Source organism: Pocillopora damicornis, chromosome 11 (genome assembly GCF_964200805.1).
Source record: "Pocillopora damicornis chromosome 11, jaPocDami1.2, whole genome shotgun sequence".
Taxonomy (NCBI): domain Eukaryota; kingdom Metazoa; phylum Cnidaria; class Anthozoa; order Scleractinia; family Pocilloporidae; genus Pocillopora; species Pocillopora damicornis.
In genome coordinates this window covers 1,575,491-1,602,500 of record NC_142680.1, presented here as the reverse complement: position 1 = coordinate 1,602,500, position 27,010 = coordinate 1,575,491, and the positions used below count along the sequence as shown (strand labels likewise).

At 36.5% G+C, this 27,010-nt stretch overlaps 2 protein-coding genes and 1 long non-coding RNA gene across 3 annotated transcripts in view; all 3 read right to left on the bottom strand.

The window, feature by feature from the left end:
- LOC149037012 (uncharacterized) overlaps window positions 1-17,285 on the bottom strand; it is a 28,777-nt gene extending 11,492 nt beyond the window's left edge. Inside the window, exons 1-16 of the mRNA XM_089188380.1 lie at window positions 17,051-17,285; window positions 14,445-14,483; window positions 13,275-13,323; window positions 11,652-12,855; window positions 10,530-10,792; window positions 9,726-9,993; window positions 9,336-9,425; window positions 8,539-8,640; window positions 7,974-8,075; window positions 7,482-7,571; window positions 6,745-6,846; window positions 6,242-6,331; window positions 5,475-5,585; window positions 4,497-4,607; window positions 3,295-3,393; window positions 1-2,684 (exon numbers count right to left, since the gene is read on the bottom strand). The exon at window positions 1-2,684 is cut by the window's left edge and continues 5,539 nt beyond it. Coding sequence (XP_089044506.1) covers window positions 1-2,684; window positions 3,295-3,393; window positions 4,497-4,607; window positions 5,475-5,585; window positions 6,242-6,331; window positions 6,745-6,846; window positions 7,482-7,571; window positions 7,974-8,075; window positions 8,539-8,640; window positions 9,336-9,425; window positions 9,726-9,993; window positions 10,530-10,792; window positions 11,652-12,855; window positions 13,275-13,292 — 5,334 coding nt within the window. The 5' untranslated portion in view covers window positions 13,293-13,323; window positions 14,445-14,483; window positions 17,051-17,285. The remainder of the gene's footprint in view (window positions 2,685-3,294; window positions 3,394-4,496; window positions 4,608-5,474; window positions 5,586-6,241; window positions 6,332-6,744; window positions 6,847-7,481; window positions 7,572-7,973; window positions 8,076-8,538; window positions 8,641-9,335; window positions 9,426-9,725; window positions 9,994-10,529; window positions 10,793-11,651; window positions 12,856-13,274; window positions 13,324-14,444; window positions 14,484-17,050) is intronic.
- Window positions 17,286-17,523: 238 nt separating this feature from the next.
- LOC149037011 (uncharacterized) lies at window positions 17,524-18,399 on the bottom strand. The gene is made up of 2 exons (XR_016181354.1): window positions 18,286-18,399; window positions 17,524-17,932 (listed from the first exon to the last, which is right to left on the bottom strand). It is a non-coding gene; the product is annotated as an uncharacterized LOC149037011 (long non-coding RNA).
- A 22-nt stretch (window positions 18,400-18,421) lies between these two features.
- On the bottom strand, window positions 18,422-26,212 carry LOC149037010 (uncharacterized). Its single transcript, XM_089188297.1, has 5 exons — window positions 22,032-26,212; window positions 20,170-20,451; window positions 19,363-19,520; window positions 18,584-18,648; window positions 18,422-18,489 (listed from the first exon to the last, which is right to left on the bottom strand). Exon 1 carries the CDS (start codon window positions 26,020-26,022, stop codon window positions 22,051-22,053), a length of 3,972 nt encoding a protein of 1,323 aa, XP_089044423.1. The 5' UTR covers window positions 26,023-26,212; the 3' UTR covers window positions 18,422-18,489; window positions 18,584-18,648; window positions 19,363-19,520; window positions 20,170-20,451; window positions 22,032-22,050.
- Between the last annotated feature and the right edge of the window lie 798 nt (window positions 26,213-27,010).

Below are 27,010 nucleotides of genomic sequence, written 5' to 3'. Positions count from 1 at the left end.
CGGTGTAATTGGTGAAGAATCATCTGTAGATAAACAAACCTCTCTGCAAATCTTGTTGCCTGAATTAAAGGAATGAACATTAAATGCAAAAAAATATATCTGGTCGCTCGATAGCCTTTGAAGAGTATTCTTTCCGTCTCCCAGCACCTCCCCCTGAATGTCTATACTCAAGTAAGACAGGGTGTCAAGTTTGTTAAAATGCCTAAAAAGACAGTCAGCAACGCTATCAGTTATTCTTCCGTTCATATTCAAATTGACATATGAAGCTGATGAAGCTATGAGGAGTTTACATAGATCAGTTGCTCCACTGCAATCTAACTCTCCCCAAATGTTGACAGTTACTGAATGTAGTTTTGAAGCTGAAATATTTTCTTTCAGGACAGGGCAAAGGAAAGCTACCTGTGAATTTCCAACTATGCCAGTAATATCTGGATACACTGTAAAGGATGTGGTTGACTTTATTGAAGACTGTAGAGTCCCACAAATATTTGCCCAATTTGTAGGAAGCTCACCAAACACTTTTAATTGCAGAGACTCCAAAGACCTGTTTCCTAAAAAGCCTTCTTTTAACACACTCAAACCACTGTGGCTGAGTTTTCCACAAAAAATGAGTGCAAGGGACTTAAGAGAAGAATTTGCCACAAGTCCTTCACTAACAGAAGTTGCTAATGAATCATGCATGTCTTCAACAGTAAGGCTTAGAGATGTAAGTGATCTGTTCAATAAAATCTTTCTTAAAAGTTCTGCTTCAGTTTCCGTCCATGGACCAAAAGTCTTGAGTACAATGGAAGTCAGTGGCGTATCTGCAGATAGTCCCTTGTCAAGTATGGCAACATAATCCTTTAAAAACTTACAAGGCAGTTGAAAAGTTATGGTTGTCAAGGTCTTATTTGCAGCCAAGCTGTCACTGATAGCAACAACTTCTACTGAGGAAATATTGGAACAAGTAACCTCAAGAGTAAAGGAGTATGCAGTTGAGTCCACTCTGAGTACTCTACACAAAAGAGTTGCAATCTCCTCTATCATAAAACTCACGGAAAAGGAAAGCGTTTGTAGACTTGTGTTGAATGCCACGAAATCAACTAGTAGGTCATTATTTACATTGGCATGAACAGCAATAGAAAAACTTCTTATTGCTAGATGAATAGGAAGCTGTAACTGCGAAGAACTTGTGCAGGCATTCAAAATAATGAACTTCTCTGTACTTTGTTCATCTGATAAGTCAATAGTTATGGTCTGTGGAAACGGAATAGAGGAACAAAGAGCCATTGCCACTTTTTCATCATTTCTACTCTCACTGAAACAATCATGGAGGAAAGTGACCACTACCTTAGGGCACTTGCACCAGTCCCAGTTTTCATCCTTTAGCTTCTTACCAATCCGTTCAAAAAGAAGACCAGCTTCCTCACCCAGAATACCTGACATGAAGATGAACACTTGTTCGTACCTCTCTAACAAATCTCTGTAAAAGTTAAAGTCAGAAAAATCAACCATTTGTTTCAATAGCATATGTGCTAGATAAAATGCAGCCAGATACTCTTGAAATGTCTTGTGAAAGAAGAAATACTCGTGCTGTGGATTTATCTTCCGTAAGCTGGCTTCCTTGAACACAAGACCAAGTTTGCGAGCTGCAAGACTTTCATGTGTAGATTCAAATTCCACCAACTCTTTTTCACGAAACGAAAATCTATCTTCTTTCAAGCATCTCCAAGCTAACTCTCCAAGAACTAGCAAACTGTCTTCAAAGTGCCTTGTTAGAGCTTTGTCATCAGCAGGAGCCTCCAGATTGTGCTTGGCACAATATCTTCTTAAAATGCAACAAACAATAATCTGGTAAAGTTCAGTGCGATAAGATGGCAGTTCTCCCTCGTAGTCCTCAAACACAACGCAAAGGAGTAACAAATTCAGTGGATTGTTCCATAGTGCATCAAGGAAAGAGTTTGTTTGAATTTCTGTGATGAGCCTCTCTCCATTTGACACATTCTCAGGACCTGTATTCTTAAAATGTTTCCTTATATATTTAAAAGCATCTTCTTGTGTATAGCCTTCAATTTGTAAAAGCATATCAAAGTCCACATTTTGCCGCACAACAATTCCTCTTTCCTGGCGTGAAGTGGCTAAGACATAGCAAAATGGAAAAATCTTTTTTTGAAGCAATTTATCCACACAACTTTCTGACATCTTAGGTAACTCATCAAGACCATCCAAAATTATTAAAACTTTTTCTTGGAAATCTAAATCTTCAATATAATTAACAAGTACTTTCTTGATAGCTCCTGCATTACATTCTGGTAGAAGTTGTGTATCAATGGCCTCTATTATGTCTCCACAAATATCACGGCATTTGAGCAGTAAAACTACTTCAAATTGAGGAAAGGAATCCACCTTTGAAGTTGCCTTATTAGCCCAATCATGTGCAATTTTAAGACAAAAAGTTGTCTTGCCTATTCCAGGGCTCCCTTCCACAAGCACAATGACATCATCTCCACTTTTAAAAATTTCAGACATGTTGACTTCATTGTTTTCTAGCCGGAAATCTCGGTTTCTTCTTCGCAAAATTTTCAATCTTGTGTAAACATCTTTCAAAGGCAACCGAATGGTACTATCCCAGAAGAGTGGTTTCAACTGAGATCGTCTGCTGTACTCCTCTTTCAGAAGTCGGCAAACGATACCAAGGTAGTTACCTAAAAATGAAGAAAACAATTCTTTAAAGAATTCTTACCAAAGGCATGTCGAGTCCTTCTATGTTTGAAAATTTAAAAGAACATTTAAAACTTTCAGGAATCCAGAGTAAGGCTTCACCATGCATGAGAATGATATTCTCCATGATGTGCTTTTTTTAAAAGCCATTTAAAATATCAAGATTTAAGAATCCTTCCCAGGAGACTCTGAGAAGGACTATGTGACAAACCACTCCAGTGCGGAGATAAGCAAACAATTTGAATCTAGGAGTAACAGTTAACAATGTGAACTGATTGTCCATGTAATTATTAGCTGTTTTAAGGAATATTACCTATAGGTGGAAATACATGACTGCGGTAAACCAGTTTGAATTTGTTTATCAATTATTCCAATAAATTGTAAACACAAGAGTGTGTAGATGATCCTGTAATATTCTTGCGACAGTCAGAGAGATTGACAAACAAACATACAGTTAGATCAGGTGAGAAAACCTGAGCCCTATTTGAACTACTGATTTACACTACAAACTCCTGGTAAAGCAAAATCACTATAATTTCCATAAATCACTGATTATTGATCACAGAAATAACTGTAAGTAGCCCTATAACATACCTCTCTGGTATGTAAGCTCTGGTTGGATTGAGATGGTGGCAGGAGTTAAACACTGATTCTGTTGCCCAAATGGAGGTGATAAACCATGACTAAAAGAACCTTTAAAAGGAAAAAAATGTTAATAAGTAACACTTACAAATTAATTATCATAGGTAATTATCACACTGTACCAATACAAAATATTGATTTTCAATTTCATCATAATGATTGTAATAAACACTCAAAAAGATTTTTTAGGGCCAACTGTTATCAAAGTTTCAGGTAAAGAATTAACAGGCTAATTTACAAACAGGAATATTTATGAACTACCGTAAATTGACAATTATTCGCCAGAGGTGAAATGAATATTGTTGAATAATACCCTACACAAAGGTGAGGGGGTTATTCAACAATGTTCACTGAGCCTGAGGCAAATGGTTGTTTTAGTGTGATTTCTTAGGTGCCTTCAAATTATGTTGTAATAGTTAATTTATGTAAATAAAGAAATCATGGAACATATTTTGTTGCAATTGTGTTGATTCCTCATATCAAGATATACAGGCAGTTTTAACAAGTTTATTTAATTCAATCAGAAAAAAACTTCAAATCTTACTTTTCCAAAAGCCAAACTCATTAGAATCTTTTATTCTTTTCATAATTAAATTTTCTTCTATTGCGTTTATCGCTTCCTTTTAAAAAAAAATTCAAAAAAAGGCGGGGTGGCCATTTTGAAATTTAGTAACACTGCTATAATCCCCTTGTGTGAGGTAATTATAAGCAGATATGATCAAATTCTCGAGCAATCAGAGCACGCATATTAATCTCTACAATCAGCCAAGCAATTGTACTAATATATAAATATTTTGATCCAGTATCAAATTCTCCAAACTATAACCATGAACAGAAGTGAAAATAAAGCTAAGAAAAAAAGATTCAAGCTTGTACAGGAGCTGGACCCTTGACCACTGTGATTCTGGTGCAGTGCTCTATCAACTGAGGTGACATTAACCAGCTGGCTAACAAGCCAACTCATGTTTACTTCTTTTGTGTTTACTATACACATGTGATGGTTACCATGCAGTTGTCTGTTCTTAAACAGGACATAAGGTATAAAAGAAAAGTTAAAAATTTGAACTATTGTTTAACCTGACCACTTTTTTCAGACCAAAACAGTTATTCAGTTGGACAAAGGGTCTATTAGTCAGCTCTGCAGGTCTACTCACTTTGAGTGTGACTTTCCCAATGAATGGGGTCTTCATTTCTAGCAATATCTGAAGCAGAAGGAGATTGACTGTGCCCTGATGACAAACGAGGTAACCCACAACCAAAAGAACCTTATGGAAAGGGAAAAAGAAAAGTATAAATAATCACAGTCTATGTCTATGTGCTGTGTTTGTATCCAGTTATTACAGCAAAGTATCCGCTACGAAAATACTCATGTGTAGCATCAGTGGTAAATTATAAATCACCTGAGTGTAGAATTTATGTTATTAGTTTCATATGCCATAATCAATTATTGGTAGTCCCTGATAAATGTTTGTAAGCAGCACTCACTCATTGACCTCTTCTCTGATCAAGTACTCATTAATTATACCAGCTACATAAAATGGTTACTAAGTGTTTACCACTATTTACCACAATGCATTGCTTGGTTAACAAATAGAGAAGCCTTGACTGTGCTCTGTTCTTTTGTGAAGCATGCAGGAAGTGGCTAGAGCACAAAAGAGTAGGGAGAAACATGAGACTTAGTTGAGTGTTTCTCCTCACTAAAGAAGTGGGCAGACTTCTTTAATTTTTATTACTGTATGTAAGCTTTCAATCTAACTGAGCTTGGAAACTATAAAAACTCAGACTGTCCATTTCATTTTATCTTTGAGGATTTTCATCTCTGCTAATGTTATGATATTGCAAATTATGGCCCTAGGTAGAATTTGGCAGATGGCCTGACAGTTTTAGCTCAGCTCTATGTTTTATATTCTGATAGAGCATGCTCTTTCATCCGGTGACAGCCCTTCTTATATCTGAAATGTATTATGAACTTATTTATAAATATACCACCATGCTACACTACATCTTACTTTAAAAAAGACAATAAATGACACAAAGTTGACACAAAGAGAAGCCAATAAAAAGCTAGTTATCAGTCATTTTAACTGCATGTTCTACTAAAATCAAATTGACCACAAATTTTCTATGCTTACTCTGGGGAAAGGTTTGACTCCCTTGACAATTAGGATTAACAAAGGCTGCGGGAAGATTCCCCTGACTATAATCCACAGCTACAGGAGCAGATGAGTCAAAGCTCAAGGAACCTTTCAAAGTAAAAGTAAACCAAAAGTTTAATCCACAACTGCTCAGTGAAATGGAATACATTATACTGAAACTCCTTGTCAAGTGTTAAGTGAAATTATTCACTTTAAGCCATGTAGAGTCAATAGCGTACAGGTGTATACCTCTTTTCAGTTGTAAAAATAATAATAATGATCATAATAATTACATGCATAATCATTTTTGTTATCATTATTATTATTAACCACTTTATGCAATGCGAGGAGTCACTGAGGTATACATCTTTTCAGTGAGTAGCTGTAAGAAAATTTTACCTGAGGAAACTGCAGTACCTAAATGGTACTTGCTTCTCAAACTAATGTCATGTTGGCAAGCAAGGCAAAGAAGCAAAAGGGTAACTAGGACTACAGAACCCAGTCAAAATGCAATAGCCTTGCAAGCTCCACACATACAGTAGTTGCCAACTGCTAAACAATATCATCCTCACTGTTTGGTAAACAAAATTCCCATTTACTTTCCCATCTTAGTCATAATACTCATTAAGGGTACTCTAGTAGATCTAACTAAAGCTGTAACCAATAAAAAGCAAGTTATCCGTCATTACTACGGTAACTGCAATTTATTCTAACAAAAAATCATCACAAAATTTTTGTACTAATTCTGTGAAAGATTTGACTACCTTCGAAATTGAGATTTGCTAAGGGTGCACAAAGATTTTCCAGACTATAATCCACAGCTACAGGCACAGGCAAGCCATAGCTAGAGGTACCTTTCAAAGTAAAAGTAAACCACAAGTTAAATACAGAATTACTCTGTGAAATGGAAACAGTTGAAACATCTTATGAAGTGTTAGGTGAAAACTTACACTTGAAGCAATGTAAAGGTGTCAGTAGGGTATACAATTACCTCTTGTCCATGAGCAAGTTTAAGGAAATTTAATTTGAGAAAACTGTGGTCATAAGTAACTGTAATTTAATGGTAATTGCTACACTAACTGCTGCCATGTTGGCAAGCAAGCCAAAGAAGTTGAGAGGGAAGCCTGGAAATAGTAGCTGTAAGAACTACAGAATCCAGTCAAAATCCAACATTTTTAACCAGCTCCTGATGTACAGTAGCTGGAAAATGCTAAACAATATCATGCTCACTGTTTGGTGAATTTTCCAGTTACTTCCCCCATCTTACCCTGAGGATGACTTCTCAGAGGAACAATTCTTCTGTAACATGTTGAACTGCCCCCAGCAACTTTATACTGATCATGTTCAGTAGAAGAGTGTCGGTTCTGGCCTGATATGGGTAAAATATCAATGATTAGTATATTTACTATTTTTATTATTATTATCATTATTATTATTATTATTATTATCATTTTTATCATCATCAGTACTATTATCATAATAGTATTAATTATTATTAACCACTTTAAGCAATGTAAAGAGTCAATAGGGTATATGGGAACAACTCTTTCCGGTAATAATAATAATGATGATAATCATTATCATTGTTATTAATGTTATCATCATTATTACTATTATCATTATTATAAGTATTAACCACTTTAAGCAATATAAAGAGTTGATAAGGTATATCTCTTTTCAGTGAGTAGCTGTAAGAAAATTTTAATGGCTCCCAGCAACTTTATACTGATCATGTTCCCTTATTTTAATTCCCTTGAAGAATTGAGTTATTGGCATTCAACTGTAATAAATATGTATGCAAATGAACTTTCTCATCTCACCATGGAAGTCTGGCTATAAAACCCATTAAGGGTACTCGACATGTAGTATTTGACAAAAGATCTCACCAGAGCCATAGCCAATAAAAAGCTTGTTATCAGTCATCATTACTAACAATAACTGCAATTTATTCTACAAACAAATTATCACAAAACTTCTGTATAAATCTGTGTAAGGTTTGACTACCTTGGAAATTGAGATTTACTAAGGGTGCACCAAGATTCCCCAGACTATAATCCACAGCTACAGGAGCAGGCAAGCCATAGCTTGAGGAACCTTTCAAAGTAAACGAAAACCACAAGTTAAACCCAGAACTGCTCTGTGAAATGGAAACAGTTGAAACACCTTATGAAGTGTTAGGTGAAAACTTACACTAGAAGCAATGCAAAGGTGTCAATAGGGTATACAAGTATCTCTTGTCAGAGGACAGGTTTAAGGAAATTTAATCTAAGAAAACTGTAGTTACATTTAAATGTTGCTACACTAACTGCTGCCATGTTGGCAAGCAAGCCAAAGAACTTTAGAGGGAGGCCTGGAAATAGTAACTGTAAGAACTACAGAACCCAGTCAAATTCCAACATTTTTAACAAGCTCCTGATGTACAGTAGCTGGAAAATGCTAAACAATATCATGCTCACTGTTTGGTGAAAAAATTCCCAGTGACTTTCCCCATCTTACCCTGAGGATGACTTCTCTGCTGATCAATTCCTGTATAACATGTTGAACTGCTCCCAGCAACTTTATACTGATCATGTTCAGTAGAAAGGTATCTGTTCTGGCCTGTATGGATAAAATACCAATAATAAGTATATTTACTATAATTATTATTATTATTATTATTATTATTATTATTATTATCATCATATCATCATCATCATAATAGTATTAATTATTATTAACTACTTTTTGTTATTAATGTTATCATCATTATAACTATTATCATTAATATTATTATTAGCCACTTTAAGCAATGTAAAGAGTTGATAAGGTATACCTCTTTTCAGTGAGTAGCTGTAAGAAAATTTTAATGGCCAAAACTGTAATACCTAAATGGTAATTGCTTCTCAAACTGCTACCGTGTCAGCAAGCAAGGCAAAGAAGCAGAAGAGTAACTAGGACTACAAAACCCAGTCAAACTGCAATAGCCTAACAAGCTCCCAACATACAGTAGCCGCCAATTGCTGAACAATATCATCCTCACTGTTCTGTAAAAAAAAAATTTCCATTTACTTTCCCATCTTACCATGAGGATGACATCTCTGATGAACAAGTCTTCTGCAATATGTTGAACTGGCCCCAGCAAATGAGTTTTGATCATGCTCAGTAGACGGATGTCTCTTCTGTCCTGATATGAGTAAGATACCAAACATACCAATTAGACACTTTGGGGTTAAAGTAAGATACAGTTGAATCCCAATACCTCGACCCATCACTAACTCAACCCTCCCTCCTGGATAACCTTCATACATTTACTACAATTTTACCCTTGGTAACTCAAATCCTCAATAACTTGAACTTTCCACTAACTTGAAGAAACTTTAATTTGTTTCCCAGCTGTCAGGTCATACTCTATATATTTTTACACTCCATAACTCAAACCACATTGAGCCACTTGTGTCACATCAAAACAAATAATAAATGGCACTCCAAAACATTTACGTTGCCTGTTTCCTGCTGTAATTTTAGTTTTCCATTTTCACTTGAATTCTCTGTAATTAAATTCACTTAAAATATATACTGTATGAATTGACAAAATGGTAGACACCCTTTCCCTTATTTTCAATTCCCTTGAAGAATTGAGTTATTGGCATTCAACTGTAATAAATATGTATGCAAATGAACTTTCTCATCTCACCATGGAAGTCTGGCTATAAAACCCATTAAGGGTACTCTACATGTAGTATTTGACAAAAGATCTAACCAGAGCCATAGCCGATAAAAAGCTAGTTATCAGTCATTATTACTAACAGTAACTGCAATTTATTCTAAAAACAAATTATCACAAAACTTCTGTATAAAATCTGTGCAAGGTTTGACTACCTTGGAAATTGAGATTTACTAAGGGTGCACCAAGATTCCCCTGACAATAATCCACAGCTACAGGAGCAGGCAAGCCATAGCTTGAGGAACCTTTCAAAGTAAAAGCAAACCACAAGTTAAACCCACAAATATCACAAGACCAGTGAAATGGATCAACAAAACAAACAGTACATGTACAAGTTAGAAAGGTCTGTTCACATCACAGATAAATTAAAACAGTCAGTTCTGCAAGCTTTGATGAAATGATAATTCATATATACATGTACAGCTTATAGCTGTATAGGAGTTAAACACACTTGGAGAATGCACTCAGTTATAATATTTCAAATATCTTGTTTGCAAATTTCATGGATAGGCCAATTTTTAAATGTGTTATGTTCTGATCTATACCTTGCAAGGGCTGAAGGCTGACGTAGTGTACTTCATGGACATGTCCCAGCACAAGATGCTTGCTTTGGTCAAATGGACAATCTGGCTTGATAATTACCTCACTATGGCCAGGAAGACTACTAATCACATGAATGGCTATTTGATAACAGTTTGCTGCAGCCCAGAGAATCACATGATCACCCCAAGTGCCATCTTGTTCCATGTCTGTTAAGTAACCACCCCACGTTGTGTGTCTATCAACAAAATGAAACAGATCTGTTCCATCCACCTTTAAGAGAAAGTCCAACAAGATAACATGTAATATTAATAGCAATAGAGTTGCTTGTAATGATTCAGTATGGTAATATTTTCATATAATAGGTATTACCTTCAAAAATATTCACAGATGAATACAAGACTCTTTAGTAACTAGGCTCAATAGTCCTTAATAGTACTCCCTGTATACGTCAGATTGAGTAATTTTTACAACTAACATCATGATATATAATCTTTAAAATTCTAATAGCAAAAAAGGATTAATTTAAATGAATGATTATAAACAAGTTCATCAGCATTATACTTGCTACAGTTGTTCTAAAAAAACAGCAATAAGTTAAAACAAAAAAGAAGGACATTGTTATGAAACAAAGACAAGTTGTCCTTTCTAATTGTGTCAGCTTCAACTTCATGTATCATACATGTACACTGAAGACCTTGAAGATGTTCTAATAATAATTGCCCACATTTAACTTGAATGTGGAGCAGAAGATACATTTGTAGTATCTGTTCTAGACATTACATGTACTTTACCAAATATATACTCACCTGTTTTGGGTGCTCTCTTAGATACTGAACTAAGGACCGCCTCAATTCAAAATGATGGATCTTTACTCCTTTGACAGTCTCCAGTTGCTCTGACAAGGCATAGAACATACAATTCCCTGACCCTTGATTGTCAGAAATTTTATAGCCCTTTTCTGAAGCAATCTTCTCTAAGTCTGAGAGTGGGTCTGTGTTGCTGCTGTTCTTATATCTACTGGCATTCTGTTGCCACTGTTGAAGGTTATGGATGACTTGTTCATTCCCACCTAGAAGAAAAACAACTTAATGATCATTACTTTATTCTTATACATGTACATGACAGGTTGCTGACAAAATCATGGCATATGGCGTATGAATAAAACAGAAAGAACTACACAGGTTGAGAATTGAGTATTTGGGAACTGAGGGAACAACAGTTTTCAAAGCTTGAGATGTTTTCCAAGAACTTGTTGCAAAATGATTGTGTGACAACAAAGGTATACTGAGTAAGGTCAACTACAAGAAAATTTTAATGAAGGGGGTAAGTTTCTAAAGCAACTTTGGTGCTGCATTGAAAGAAGAGTATAACAGGGTAATTAAGTATTATCAACTGAGTTGATAACGTAAAATGGCCTCTGTAAAGGCTTTTAAAGCCGACATTTTGTACAGGTTTCCCTGTTTTGAGCATCATTCACACAAAAGACTTGGCATGGAACTCTGACCCTGTTATACTTATCCTTCATTTTTTTCCTTATAATCTAAAAAAGGTCAATCTAAATTTAGACACAAACCAAGTTGACCATGCTTGTTCAACGTTCAACAGTACCTGCTTTACATGTATGTCTTGAGTAAAATAACTACAGAAAGTATTTCCCATGCAAATGCACTTTACCAAGTACATATTTCAAAACTCTGAAACACTGTTCCTAACCTTGTAGGTAAGATTATTACATAACAATTAAGTTTACCTTTCCCAAGTATTTACCATTTTAAACTATTTGAATATTTGATTCAGGTCTATAAAAAAACTTATGGTAGCCACAGGTCCAAGTCAACTCAAGGCTGATTCAACATTTTACCAGTATACCTGGTTTATCAGTTTTTAGACAAGTTAAGGCTGTAACATTTAAATTTAAGTAAATTTACCAAAGATAAGCTTCTTCATCTTTATCACAAGACTCCTACAAGGCACCTCCCAGGTATACTTTTCCAAGTACTTTTCACGCAGAAGACTTGACTCTGAAAGCCGCACTTCTCTCTTTTTCTGACAGACACGCTTGATTTCTCTGGCCCAGTCTTTAGGATCTTCAGAGTCTACCACACTCTGTGAGCCTAAAAGCACTTGCTTCAGAGCTTCTCCAAGTCCTGAATTACCACTGACAAGTACAGGCAGACCAGCAGATAACGCTTCCAGAGCTTTTATTCCAAAACCTTCCGTCCTTGATGGCATTATTGCAAGATCCACTTCACAGAATAAGTCAGCCAGCACTTCTCTGCTATCATCAAAGCTACGAATGATAAGCTGATTACAACTAATACCATGGTGGAGCAACTTATCTGCAATATCTCCTTTACCTCCAGCTGCGCAGACAAACTTGAGTTTGTAAGATTCATCTTTCAACTCAGCAATTGCTTTGGCAGCTATATCGTACCCTTTGACATTGAAATCTGCACAGCTGTCACCACTTCCAATTACAAGAATAAAGAATGTTTTTCTTTCTTTAGTTGCTTGCTTTACTTCCAAAAATTCAGAGAAAATGCTTGGAGTAAGGTCAAAAACATTTTCCTCTTGTTTAACTGGACAAAGGTAACGCTTGTAAACTTCTGCCAGCTTGGGTCCAATTGTGATAACTTGATCAGCCATTTTACAGAGTTGGATTTCTGTTTTTTGCATTTTTTCACCTTCTGAAATGTTTTTGTACATTCCATCTTCTTCAGGAGCAGAGTGAACAACTTGAATCCATTTGCAACAACTGTAATTTGGATTTTTCTTGATGAATGGAATTAGTCGGCCAAGGTGTACTCCATGACCAATGACACAGTCCATTGTATGGTTTCTTGGTGGAGATGACAGCCAAAGAACTGGCTCTACACCAGGAACTTTATCTGCTTCAATGAGCTTCACATTGTGACTTTCAGCACTGCTCCTGTCCTCTCCACTGCAATTTGGAAGCAAGATACTAACATCCACATTGGGGTGTTTGGCTAACTGGATGGCCAGCTCTCGGTTGATAGTTGACAAGTCCCCATCAGTTGATGATCTCCACTCACTACTTAGCAAAGTGACTTTCAGTGTCCTACTTCCCTGGTCTTCCTGTGATGTAGAGGCTACACTAGGAATGGTGGAATCCTAAAACAACAAAACAAGAATGGTATTGACAATAAACTGTAAAATAAGAATAAATCACACTAATAGATGTCCACTCAGTATGTAATGTCAATTCTTTTGTAAACTTGCAGTTGAGTTTTATCCTACGCCAAAAAGTCAGATACATGTAGATTGAGACAAATTTAAACCAGGAAAATGTTAAGTTGCTTTGAAGATCTGCACTATCACTGTCACTGATAACAAACATTACAGTTATAAGGAAATTGAAAATTATCCTAATTTCAAAGCAAGTTGAAGAGGATCTTCCTCTTCAACTCACTTTGAAATTGGTACATGTAGTTTCATTGAAGACATTTAGGTGAAAAAATAAGGGGGTAAATGAATGTTTTTGTCAAAATCAAAGGTTGGTATTTGTAACAGATTTAGATTCCTATTACTACCTTTTGTAGCCTTGACATCACAGGAAGCTTTTAATTTTGAAAAATTATGCTGGAAAAAAAAAACAATACAAAATGTGAGTTTACGGAGTCTATTTAAAAAGCTTTTTATTTCCTCTTGGAATGTTGTTGAGATCACTTATTAGGGCAGTGCCAGAGGCTAAATTGACCTTTTTGGGAAGCCTTCATTTTCTCATATATTTAAGATCATTATTTAAGTTGCCTCTTTGCAAAATGTGAAGATTGGAAAACAGCCCATTTTCAAAATGAGAAGTTTTGTTTCCAAGGACAAATCTTGCAGCAAACAAAGATAAGATCCTGGTCTAATGATGTTTGCTGTTCGCGAGGTATTTCCTTTAGATGACATTTCTGATACATCCATTTCCTAAGTAACAATGTGATGATGAAAAACAAAGCACTAACTGATCATGGATTGAACTCAGGAAAGAGCTCTTCAGTAGCTGACTACTTACACTTTCCAAGCAACAAAAACACAAATACATTTTTTTAACCTTTTATTCTAAGAATTTTGATGAAATCTCCAATTTTGGAAACACATCCCAACCATAGGCAAGTGAATAACCACAGATTTTGTTTTGTCACACCATGTAAGATTGAACGTTGTTAATTCCCACACCATGTTGTATTTTTGTGGTTCCTGGTGGCGAGCAACATTTACAGCATAGTATACCATGGTCTGCAAAAATTTTCCAAATGAGAAGGCATGGGATTGTAAAATTGTCAAATTGAATATTACTTGGCAGACTGCTCTGAAAATCTTTATCACCATCATCTTTGTGCATGTGCCAAACCATTTTGAGTAGTAGTAGAAATTGGCTTGGATTTACAGAAGATTTTTCTCCAAAATGGCCTTTTAAACACACCCCCTAATTCCATGAAATTCCTCAAATTCCAAGGCACTGTGCAAAATAAAAGTTTTTCCCCAGATTATGAGTAAAATGATATATTCCATGTGACAATTTCAAGTCATTCCAACAAATCTGTCAGTAAATAGTTCTTCAATGATTTGAGACAAAATTCACTGAATGTAGTGTTCGATACCACCTTAATTTGGTTGTGAAAATGTACCTCAAAGTAGGCACTGTACAATGAATTATTTCCTCTAAAAAAAAAAAGACAATCAAGAACAATTTCAATGAAATCAGAACATACCAATTGCAAGTCATCTGACCACCACCTTCTTCATACATCCTAAACAGATAGGGAAAATAAAAGAATGAATGTTTAAATACATCACCTATTCTGCATTTGGAAAGGCATGTTATAAAAGTCAGAGATTGTGGAAAGAGAGTTATTTATGTTTATGATAAGAAAAAAATATCAAGATTTTCAATGAAATAAATTTCTTTTTGACCTGTGGATGAAATTCAATTGCAGAAATGATCCTTAAAGGTACTACCAAGTAATTTAAGCAATTACAGAGATCAGGATTCTACTGAAGCCAATAAAAGACAACTCCCTAATATATTTTTGAAATCCAAAACATAGTTTATTGTAGTTTAAACTTTTTTCAAGTCTAACAATTATGAATCCTGATTGAAATGTTGGATCTGTGAATAATTTTGAAAACCCAAAAATACTTTGCGATCCAATAATTTTTGTTGTAATTTTTTAAAATGTTTGAAATTGAGGTTTAATCATTTCCTGCAGAATATGCTCTGAATGAACTTCACTTCTCCTTTAAAACTTCAACTGACTGAGCCTTCTTTTCAAAGTCCTCAGTAATGCTTCAATCAATTTAAAGTTTCAACATCCCTCCTGCCCCCCCTGACAACTCCTTAAGCATTTGCACTTTTGAAAACTTCATACTTTTAAACACCTTCATACTAAAAAAAACATGTCTATTTTGCTGGAAAGACTTGACAGTTCTGGTTCAAATTCCTCACCCCATCCAGGCAAGATTCAAATTCCCCAACCCTCCCAGGGGAGAAAAAGAAACATTTTTGGCCTGTTATGGCTCAATAAGAACCTAGGAATCTGCTTTTTACCAACCAACCTGATGACATAATAGCGTTCTAAAACTAGGAGACATATCTCTATATTTGTGGAGTGGTTGGACACTAACAACCATAAAGGCTGGATCATTTAAAAAAGTTATAAAGTGATTTCAGAAATGTGAAAGGTGTGAAAAAATTACTAATAAAAAAGATTGAGAAAATGAGAACTGCAAATGCACTTAAAAACATAAAATGGACAATGAATATGTTTGAGATAAAGGAACATCCGTAATCAATGTCATGAAAAACCTTCTCTCATCAAACCCAAAAATAATGTTACAAAGTGCATGATTACATGTGTTAATTGAGCGAAAAAATATTTACATGTTTGCCTTATCCATTGAGTTAGTAGTGAAAAAAGATTTTTTCACATGAGCCCTTCCTAAATTCTGAGTGACACATGAACAGCAACCAGGGTACTTTCTGAACCCTTTACACCATAACATCAGTATGCATATTCTCCATACTGTTCTCTATACATTTCCTAAGGTGCTAACAAGGAGAATTTATTTAAAAATCAAGAGCGTCTTTGGATGGTGGTCATTTTCTTTATTCTCATGACCTCAATGTGTGATTCAGGGGTGATATTGTAAGGAGAATTTAGATGCTAGTCACCCTTAGGGGTTCAAGGGTTAAGGCAGGAAGAGAGAAAGGACCCTAGAAACAAGGTTGGGTCTTTTATTCCTGTAAAGGGATCTGATCACAATTTTTGATATGATGTTTTATTCAAAATATTTTGGTTTGAAAATAAAATCTAAGAAATGTGAGCCAGTGTAAGTCAGATATTAATCAGCTAAAAAAAACACTGAGTAAAACCCTCAAAGATTGTGAAAAAGTTACCTTGTCAAGCACCTGAGAAACATATTAAAAAACACGTTATTTCTGTAGAGGTTTAGCTCAAGAGTACAATTTAACTTTGAACATGGACATCTGTTCTGGAATTGTTCCAAATATTTCTAATTTCACACTGAGACAATCACAGTTTGTGACACAACCCAGAAGTTTATTCACTCTGCCTTCTACTTCAGGAGTGAGCTGCTGATTATGGAAAATAAATTCATATTTTAAATGGACAGATCATCCTCCACAAATGTTAGCCTACATGTGGCTGTACCCTCCCCCTCAAAGTGAAACAGCACAAGCAAGGGAACAGGAGGAAAGCAAAGGAGATGCAAATTTAAACTTGAAACACAATTCTCATTTGTGGATTACTAAGCATTTCAACTGAACGAAATTCCACAATCCTAAAATTAAAGTGTTCCACATACAACGGCTAATCCGTCAGTTATTCAGACAAGTGGACCGAAAACGTACACAATTCATGGTACCACGTTTCATGGTATCATCTCCCTTATAACACCTCACAGTTGTAAAGACATGCAATGCAACGAAAGCACGAACAATGCAAATCCAGAGACGAAACGCACATTTTTTTACGCACACTTTTCAAACATTAACTTAGGAAAGTTTAACAAAATTCCCTAATTTAATGGGCTTCTTCGGAAGAAGTAACCTTGAATTAGCAAAGAAGAAGAGCTTTATGCCAGTTTAATTTCCAGTCGGCGCAAACGTTGCAACCTCAGCACATTTGAAAGGCCTCACGAACGCTGGAATCTGATATTTCAAATTTGTATGTTTTCTCACGATAAATTGCTTGAGAACAACCTACACATTTGAAGATACCAAAGGTATCTTTACATCTGGAAGTGGCATCGAACAGGTCCTGAAACGTAAAAAAATCGTAATTCCTCAATCGAATACCTTTGATAACTGACGCGCATGTAAACTGTTGCTGATTATTGCCACTGGTTTTCACTGCTAAAAGCCTCTAAAAGGGATGACCACAACTTCTCCGGTGAACCAATCCCTTGAAGACATGATTACGAGCTGAAGAAATATTGAACTCAGCCCATGATTGACGCAAACGCTCCCTGGCAAGAAGTCAACTCAGTTAAAGATAACCTTCCGGCATTAATTCTGAGAGAAAGTATTGTTATGGGCGTGCGTAGTTCTAAATTATTTTGGTCACATGATGCGGGCAGCTGCCTAACATCGTCTTCTGGAGGTTAGAGGGGTTCGAGTTTTGTAACAAGCTAACCTTTAGATTGCGTGACTTTGGGTGACGAATCATTCGACCTGTCACGTCACCGAGACCACTGAAACATCATTATAATAGGGCTGATTATTGGATTAAAACAAACAAAAACGCGTACACAAAAACGAGAAAATGTAGATATTATTATCAAAAAGTTTATTGTTCTTAAAAAGACACTCATCAACAGCATTAAACCAACACAAGGCCTTTGAATCTCATCCAAGTCTCATGTCTAGTCTCTGGCATGAAATCATTAAAATTCAAATTCCTTCATAAGGTCTAATTCGTAATTAGCATGTTTCGATGCTCCATGTAAATTTTATTTGAAGTTGTGAACCATAAATTGACTTTTCTTTGAAATGCTATTTCTTTTATACATCACAAAATGAGACAGGTCTGGTTATTATAATTGAATTGATGCATAAGAAAACTGTAGTCATTGTCCATTGAGATTTATAATGTTGCTCTAATGTAAGAATTTTTGGATTAGTTCCAGTTCTTGTTTTCGTGCTTGTGTCACTGCTGGAGGGTCCAGTGGATTGGAAGCTCTGGATATCAAAATTAAACACATCAGTAATTAATAAAACTGAACAAGTAATAATTATCAGAAAACATTGTGAAAACCAGCTTGAAGCAGATGCTTTTCTTTTAAACCTACATAGCAATTTACCAAAGGAGATCAGGAATCACTGATAAAAGTTTATCCTTCAGGTAAAAACCTAATGATAAACTAATAGTAAATTCCAAAAAGAAACAAATTTAAAAATGAAGGTTGCACACCAGGAAGAATGAAGGAAATCTCCAAATAGGAATTTACCACCCAATATGCTCCAAGATCTCAGATAAAATTCTCTCAAACATCATCACATGTTTAGATATTGGCTAGAGTAGAGACATTGACCTTCTATCAGGAGGTAACTCATAGCTGACAATTTTCTTTATTCTCATTACCTGCCTGGCTTAACCTCTATAAGAAAAATGCAAGGAGAATTTTCATATTGATCAATTTGGTCACTGAAGAGGTTAAAACATACCTTAGATCAAGATGGTGAGCTCCACTTTTGACCAGAAGTGCCACCAGTGTTGGTGAGACATCTTCTAACACCTAAAATACAATCAATACAATTTAAATCCAACAACCATCTATGATTCCATCAATAATGGAAGCAACAAGAGCTTTTCAAATACCATTAACTTACCCCACCAGGTCTCCATGGATCCAGGTCACCATTGGAAAAAATAATATTAGAAGATGAAGATATATCTGAAAAACCATTTAATACAATAAAATGTCTTTTATTCTTGCACTATAATTAGGACTTCTCTGACCATAAAACTAGAATGAGGAAGGTTTCACAGTGACTTAAACACTAACTGAGAAACTTGCAAAACTGTGGTCACTGAAATAAGTGTGAAATACTATTGTATCAAGGAAAATAAATCCATCAAGCATGAGAAATTTTCAATACAGACAGGAATCCCAGTTTTAAGATTTGTTTTCAAGTCTCATCTGATTAGTCATCGCACATTCTGGACTTTTTCCCGTTGTTTTAATTTTGACAAAAATTCTGGATCACTTTTAAAATCAAATACTGATATTGCTGCCATTCAGAAAGGAAAAGGAGTGGATCTATGAGAATGGGATTTGAAACAGTAGTGTAACCTGATGCTTAGCATGTAGAGTCAAGATCACAAGGTCTGGTTCAATCAAGCCCTGCTCAGCATCAAAATCACATGCTGTGCACAACAATTGATTCACACTCATTCCTACCAGGAGTGCTTTTGGGTGGCAGTTGAGCTTACAAAGGAAATCATGTCAGGGAGAGTCAACAGCAATCATTTAACATCCCATCCAGATGAAGTGGCAAAGGGAATGGTCAAGTCTTACCCTGTTTTTAGTGCCTGCCTTAATAAAATTCTTCCTTTTCAATCTAACAAGATCTCTTACTATGTATTTCAATGTCTTAAGGAAACCAACCTTTCCCCCAGAACTGTATGGGTGCCCAGTTAGGTTGAGGTATCACACCCCATTTTTTTCTGGCAGTATGTGGATATCATTTCTGGAGTCCATGGCAGAGGTGGAAACATGTCTGTCTTGTTGTTAGAACCAGCTGAAAGAGTGAGCTCAGCACAAGCCTGAAAAGATGAAATATAAATCTTATTTTGACAAATTGAAACAAACAAAATTCTTGAATAGTTCAGTGGACAGGCAAAGCTTGGATTATATGTTACATTTGTTTCCTGAACATGAGCAGGCAAAAAAGGTTCATTCTTTATAGAAAGTGATTCGAGAAGGAAACTTCACATGGAATAATCACTTAAAAAATCTGGTAAGGTCATGTCAGCTCATAAGCCAGCCATTATTTACATGCATATCCAATTATGATTTCATCTGGTTTCTAAGAAAGTACCCTTGCACCCCTGAACAGAAAGAGATCCTGAATAGATGAAGCATCTTACACAACACAGTGATTCCATCAGAGTTTTAACTGGGAGCTTTAGAGATGGAGCATAGCACACACAATACTTGGCTAATGATCCTAACTAGTTCCTATATCCCATAGAAACTATGATTAACCCTTTACAACCTAACATCATTATGCATATTCTCCATACTGTTCTCTATACATTTCCCAGGTTCTAACAAGGAGAATTTGTAAAACCATCATGCGCTTCATTAGTTGCTGATCATTTCCTTCATTCTCCTGGCTCAAACATTTGATTCAAGGGATTGATTGTAAAGAGAAATTAGAACTGTGGACAAGTAGGATATGCAACCCAATACCTGATAGTCCCATGCAAGGCTGTCTGGACCCAGGCCACACCCAGTGGGGTCTGCACATTCAATGTACTCTGTATCTGGATCAAGACAAGTCAGTGTACCATTGTAGACTAAAGCTGTGACCTCAGCCAGACCTTCAACCTTGGATGATGCACTTGCTATTATTTCACATGCCAAGTTCACAGGATGCCCAGGAAGTGGAGCCAGAAAGTCTGTTGGGTAAGGATAATCACCCATGGCTAGGGTTGTGAAAGAATTTCAAATCCAGCCTAACATGTGAGGGATCTAAAATGAAAAAAAATAATAATAATTGGTGAAACAATATATGGATGAGGGTCAGAAGGGAAGACATACAACAAGAGTTAGGGAGACAGTTGAGCACCGATAATGATAATAGTGACATTAATTAAAATTAAATAATAATAATAATAATAATAATAATGAAAATAGTACTACTACAACCTACTATTAGTAATAATGATAATAAACAGCAACAATAACAACAATACTGGAATTCAGCAAAGGCACATCTACAAGGAAGCCTTAAATTCTATGTTTTTCAGGTACATTTTTTTACAGAAATCAAGCACAAACTCAAGCCACACACTCAAACTCACAAAATCAAGCCATGCGTGACACCAGACTCACACAGAATTATTGATCTCCAAGTACAGAACATTGTGAACATCATGAACCGTCACTTGTACATGCCATAATGTAGGATGTAACCAGCCCCTTGTCATATTTACCCATATAAATGACAGTCACTCACTCAGACAGCTTGTTCAAAAGGAGTCTGATTCACTTACTTAATGTACTCCTTAACACTAACCCTTTACACCCTAACATCAGTAAGAATATTCTCCATACTGTTCTCTATACATTTCCTGAAGCACTGACAGATGGTTCAACTCGCCAACGCCAACTCGCCAATGTATAAAATCGAGTAGAGACGTCAATGAGTTGGTCTTCAATCCAATACAACTTATTAGAAGTTAAACATATAGAAAAGTAAAAGATCTTTAGCAAAAAACTTTTACTTCACTTTTACTTCAATGACCAAAAAAGCTTTAGACACAAACGCGTTATTGTGTGACAACACTGTAAAGATAAAAATGTCAATCGGTCAGATTTTTTTCTAAAAACTTGGCTTTCTTGACAAGATCTTTAGAATTATCTTTTATCATGACAGTGTAAACAATAACTTGTTCGCATCTGAAGCTTTCGTAGTCATTGGCAATGTTTTCCTTGCTTTATTCACCATGATATCCTTATAAACTTTGTTGGAAAAAAAAAATTGTTTTTTTACTAAAGATCTTTTACTTTTCTATATGTTTAACTTCTAATAAGTTTTATTGGATTGAAGACCAACTTGCCAATGTCTCTACTTGATTTTATATGTCGGCGAGTTGGCGTTGGCGAGTTGAACCATCGGTGACTTGACTGTAATTCTCAGTTATAGGAGGAATGTATCAATTCACACCCACTAATGCAGAATTCCACAACTTGTCAACTTTGAGACAAGGCAAAGCCACTTAATACTTAACACCATGTTCTTCATCACTTTCATAACAATGTCTAATAATTGTTTTTGCCCTATTTTATTTTCATTACTTTTTGATTGAGAGAGTTAAAAAATGTGCCTCAGAGTGCAGGAAAATGCATTTCCGAGGGTCTAATTTTTAAAAATTTTCTGGGGGAGCATGCCCTCAGACCCCCCTAGGGGCTCAGGCCCTACGGGCCTTTGTTCACACCCATTGGCCATGTACTCACAACTTATGGAAGAGATCTTGGGTTTTACACCTACTTCTTACACCTGAATGAACTCTCTCCACTAATTTATCAAAGTGGAAACAACTACTTACAGTGATCTACCAAATGTCTCTACGCTAAAATACTTTCACAGTTTTCGTTTCCTTCACCAAAGATATTTACTTCAAGGCTAATTGCAGTTGATGACATGTTTGTTACCAAAGCATCAACCAGTCCATGTATCCAGTCTTCATACAAGTTATTCCAGTTACTGAGTGCAAGGTTCATGGTAACAACCGATGTGTTCTTTGCCAGACCATCAGCTAGATAATGTGTCCACTTTCCTCTCATTTCACTGTAATTGTTGACTGTAAGGCTCAGCGTAGTCAATGACGTGTTTTCCCCCAAAACATCACCCACACCACGTATCCACTCTTCTCCCATTTCACTGTAATTGTTGACTGTAAGGCTCAGCATAGTCAATGACGTGTTTTCCCCCAAACCATCACCCACACCATGCATCCACCCTCCTCCCATTTCACTGTAATTGTTGACTGTAAGGCTCAGTGTAGTCAATGACGTGTTTTTCCCCAAACCATCACCCACACCACGCATCCACCCTTCTCCCATTACACTGTAATTGTTGACTGTAAGGCTCAGCGTAGTCAATGACGTGTTTTTCCCCAAACCATCACCCAGTCCACCTGTCCACTTTCCCATCATGTAACTGTAATTGTTGACTGTAAGGCTCAGCTTAGTCAATGACGTGTTTTTCCCCAAACCATCACCCACACCATGCATCCACTCTCCTCCCATTTCACTGTAATTGTTGACTGTAAGGCTCAGCGTAGTCAATGACGTGTTTTTTCCCAAACCATCACCCAGTCCACCTGTCAAATCTCCTATCCTGTTACTGTAATTGTTGACTGTAAGGCTCAGCGTAGTCAATGACGTGCTTTTCCCCAAACCATCACCCACACCATGCATCCACCCTTCTCCCATTACACTGTAATTGTTGACTGTAAGGCTCAGCGTAGTCAATGACGTGTTTTTCCCCAAACCATCACCCAGTCCACCTGTCCACTTTCCCATCATGTAACTGTAATTGTTGACTGTAAGGCTCAGAGTAGTCAATGACGTGTTTTTCCCCAAAACATCACCCACACCACCTGTCCACTTTCCCATCAAGTAACTGTAATTGTTGACTGTAAGGCTCAGCGTAGTCAATGACGTGTTTTTCCCCAAACCATCACCCACACCACGCATCCACCCTCTTCCCATTTCACTGTAATTGTTGACTGTAAGGCTCAGCGTAGTCAATGACGTGTTTTTCCCCAAAGCATCACCCAGTCTACCTGTCAAATCTCCTATCGTTTCACTGTAATTGTCAGCTGTAGGGCTCGGCGTAGTCAATGACATGTTCAACACAGTTAAACACTCATTTTTTGCCAAACCCTCAAAGAGGTTGCATTTCCAGTCTTCACTGATTCTGCCAGGGTTGTCTATGCTCACACTAAGCTTTGTTATGCAACCATCCTTAACTTTAGTAAATACTGGTGTAAGCAATGAAGAATCATCTACAGTTAAACAAACATCCCTAAAATTCTTGTTGTCTGAATTAGAGGAATGAACATTCAATGCAAATAAATATACCTGGTTGCATGATAGCCTTTGAAGAGAGTTCTTTCCGTCTCCCATCACCTCCCCTCGAATGTCAATACTCAAGTTAGACAGGGTGTTGAGTTTGTCAAAATGCCTGAAAAGACAGTCAGCAACGCTATCAGTTATTCTTCCGTTCAAATCCAAATTGACACATGAAACCGATGAAGCTCTCACGAGTTTACAGAGATCAGTTGCTCCACTGCAATCTAACTCTCCCCAGATGTTGACAGTTAATGAATTTAGTTTTGAAGCTAAAAGGTTTTCTTTCAGGACAAGGCAAAGGAAAGCTACTTGGGAATTTCCAACCATACCAGTAACATTTGGATACACTGTAAAGGACGTAGTTGACTTCATTGTAGACTGTAGAGTCCCACAAATATTCACCCAATTAGTAGGAAGCTCACCAAACACTTTTAATTGCAGACACTCCAAAGAATTGTTTCCAAGAAAGCCTTCTTTTAACAAACTCAAACCAGTGTAGCTGAGTTTTCCCCAAACAATTAGTGCAAGGGACTTCAGAGAAGGATTTGCTACAAGTCCTTCACTAACAGAGGATGCTAATGAATCACACATGTCTTCAACAACAGCAAGGCTTATAGATGTAAGTGATCTGTTCAATAAAATCTTTCGTAAAAGTTCTGCTTCAGTTTCCATCCATGAACCAAAAATCTTCAATACAACGGATGTCAGTGGCGTATCTGCAGATAGTCCCTTGTCAAGTATGGTGACGTAATCCTTTAAAATCCCACACGGCAGTTTGAAAGTTACAGTTGTCAAGGACTTATTTGCAGCCAAGCTGTCACTGATGGCAACAACTTCATCTGAGGAAATGCAACAATTTGTCTGAAGAGTAAAGGAATGTGCAGTTGAGGCCACTCTGAGTACTTTACACAAAAGAGTTGTAATCTCCTCTGCCATATTCCGAATAGAAAAGGAAAGTGTTTGTAGCCTTGTGCAGTATGATAGGAAATCAGCTTGTACTTGGCCATCTTCCAGAATGACCCAAACTCCCTCATTGGTATTTACTATCTCTAGATGAACAGGAAGGAATAACTCTGAAAAATCCTTGCAAGCATTCAAAATAATGAAATAATGAATTGTTGTTTCGTCGTTTGCAAAGTCAATAGTTATGGTCTGTGGAAACGGAATAAAGGAGAAAAGAGCCTTTGCCACTTCTTCATAATTTCTACTCTCAAGGAAACATTCATGAAAGAAAGTGGCCTCTTCCTCAGAGCACTTGCACCAGTCCCAGTTTTGATCCTTTAACTTCTTGCCAATCTGTTCAAAAAGAAGACCAGCTTCCTCACCCAGAATACCTGACATAAAGATGAACACTTGTCTGTAGCTCTCCATCATATCCCCGTAGAAGTTCAAATGTAACTCAGAAAAAAAGTCAATCTTTAGTTTCAATAGCATTTGTGCTAGATGAAATGCAGCCAGATACTCTTGAAATGTCTTGTGAAAGAAGAAATACTCATGCTGTGGGTTAATCTTCCTTAAGCTGGCTTCCTTGAACACAAGACCAAGTGTGTGAGCTGCAAGACTCTCATGTGTAGATTCAAATTCTTCCAACTCTTCTTCATGAAACGAAAATCGTTCTTCTTTCAAGCATCTCCAAGCTAACTCTCCAAGAACTAGAAAACTGTCTTCAAAGTGCCTCATTAGAGCTTTGTCACTAACAACATCAGAATCACCAGCAGTTACCTTAAGATTGTGTTTTGCACAATATCTCCGTAAAAGGCAAACAACAATTATCTGATAAAGGTCAGTGCGACAAGATGGTAGATTTCCTTCATAACATTCAAACACGACACAGAGGAGAAGAAGATTCAATGGATTGCTTGGAAGTTCGTGTAAGTAAGAATTATCCTGAATTGCCTTAATAAGCCGTCCTCCCTTTGGTTCATAATCATGACCCAAATGTCTGAAGTGCTTCCTGATGTAATCATACGAATCCGCTTCTGTGAACCCTTCGATTTGCAAAAGAACATCAAAGTCCACATGCTGCCGCACTTCAATTCCTTTCTCTTGGCGAGAGGTAGCCAAGACATAGCAAAATGGTAAAATTCGCCTGTGAAGTAACTTGTCCACAGAACTTTCCGCTGCTTTAGGAAGCTCATCCAGGCCATCCAAAATGATCAAAATTCTTTCCTGGTTATGAATATCCTTGATATAATACACTACATTTTTCATGGTATTTTGGTCCATATCTTCAGGGAGGAGCTGATCAACAATAGCATCCATTACATCTCCATGAATGTCTCTGCATTTTAGCAACAGCACAAGTTTAAATAATGGGAAAGACGATTCATTTGGGATTGTTCCGTTTGCCCAGTCATGAGAGATTTTGAGGCAAAAAGTTGTCTTTCCAATCCCAGGGCTTCCCTCTACAAGAACCATGGCATCCTCACCTTTATTGAGAGTTCTGAAGATGTTAAACATGTCCACTTCATTACCTTCCAACACGAAGTCTGTTTTTCTCCTTGAAACGATTGACAATCTTGTATAGACATCCTCAAGGGCAAGCTTGATGGTGTTCAGCCAAAAGAGTGGTTTCAAAAGAGACCGTCTGTTGTACTCAGCACTGAGTAGTCTTCTTAACACAGCAAGTTCATGGTCTACACAAAATTGACCAAAACAAAATTAGTAAACTTCTCTGACTCTTACAAATTGCTATGAGTAAACTCATAATGGCCAGGAAGAACATTATTTGATTTCTGTGGAATTTAGTGTTCCATTTTCACTTGACTTCTCTGAATTAAATTCGTTTAAAATGTATACTGTATGAATACATGAAACAGTAAACACCATTTTTCCCTTGTTTTCAATTCCCTTGAAGGTTTGAGTTATCCACATTCAACTGTATTAAAATATGTATGTGAATAGACTTTCTCATTTCACCATGAAAGTGTACTCATAAAACTCATTAAGGGTACTCTACATGCAATATTTGACAAAAGATCTAACCAGAGCCATGGCCAATAAAAAGCTAGTTATCAGTCATTATTACAGTAACTGCAATTTATTCTAAAAACAAGTTATCACAAAATTTCTGACCACTAACTCTGTGAAAGGTTTGACTACCTTGGAGATTGAGATTTACTTAAGGGGTGCATGAAGATTCCTCTTACCATAATCCACAGCTACAGGAGCTAACAAGCCATAGCTAGAGGAACCTTTCAAAGTAAAGCAAACCACAAGTTTAATCCAGAACTACTCTGTGAAATCAAAAGGGATGTGCAAACACCTTATGAAGTGTTAGGTGAAAACTTACACTTGAAGCAAGTACCTCTTGTCAGTGAGCAGCTTTTAGAAAATTTAATTTGAGAAAACTGTAGTTTCATGTAACTGTAATTAAATGGTAATTGTACAGAAGTGTCACTTCCAGCTCGAGGTTGTTGTGAAACATGTTTAACAGGTTGCTATCATT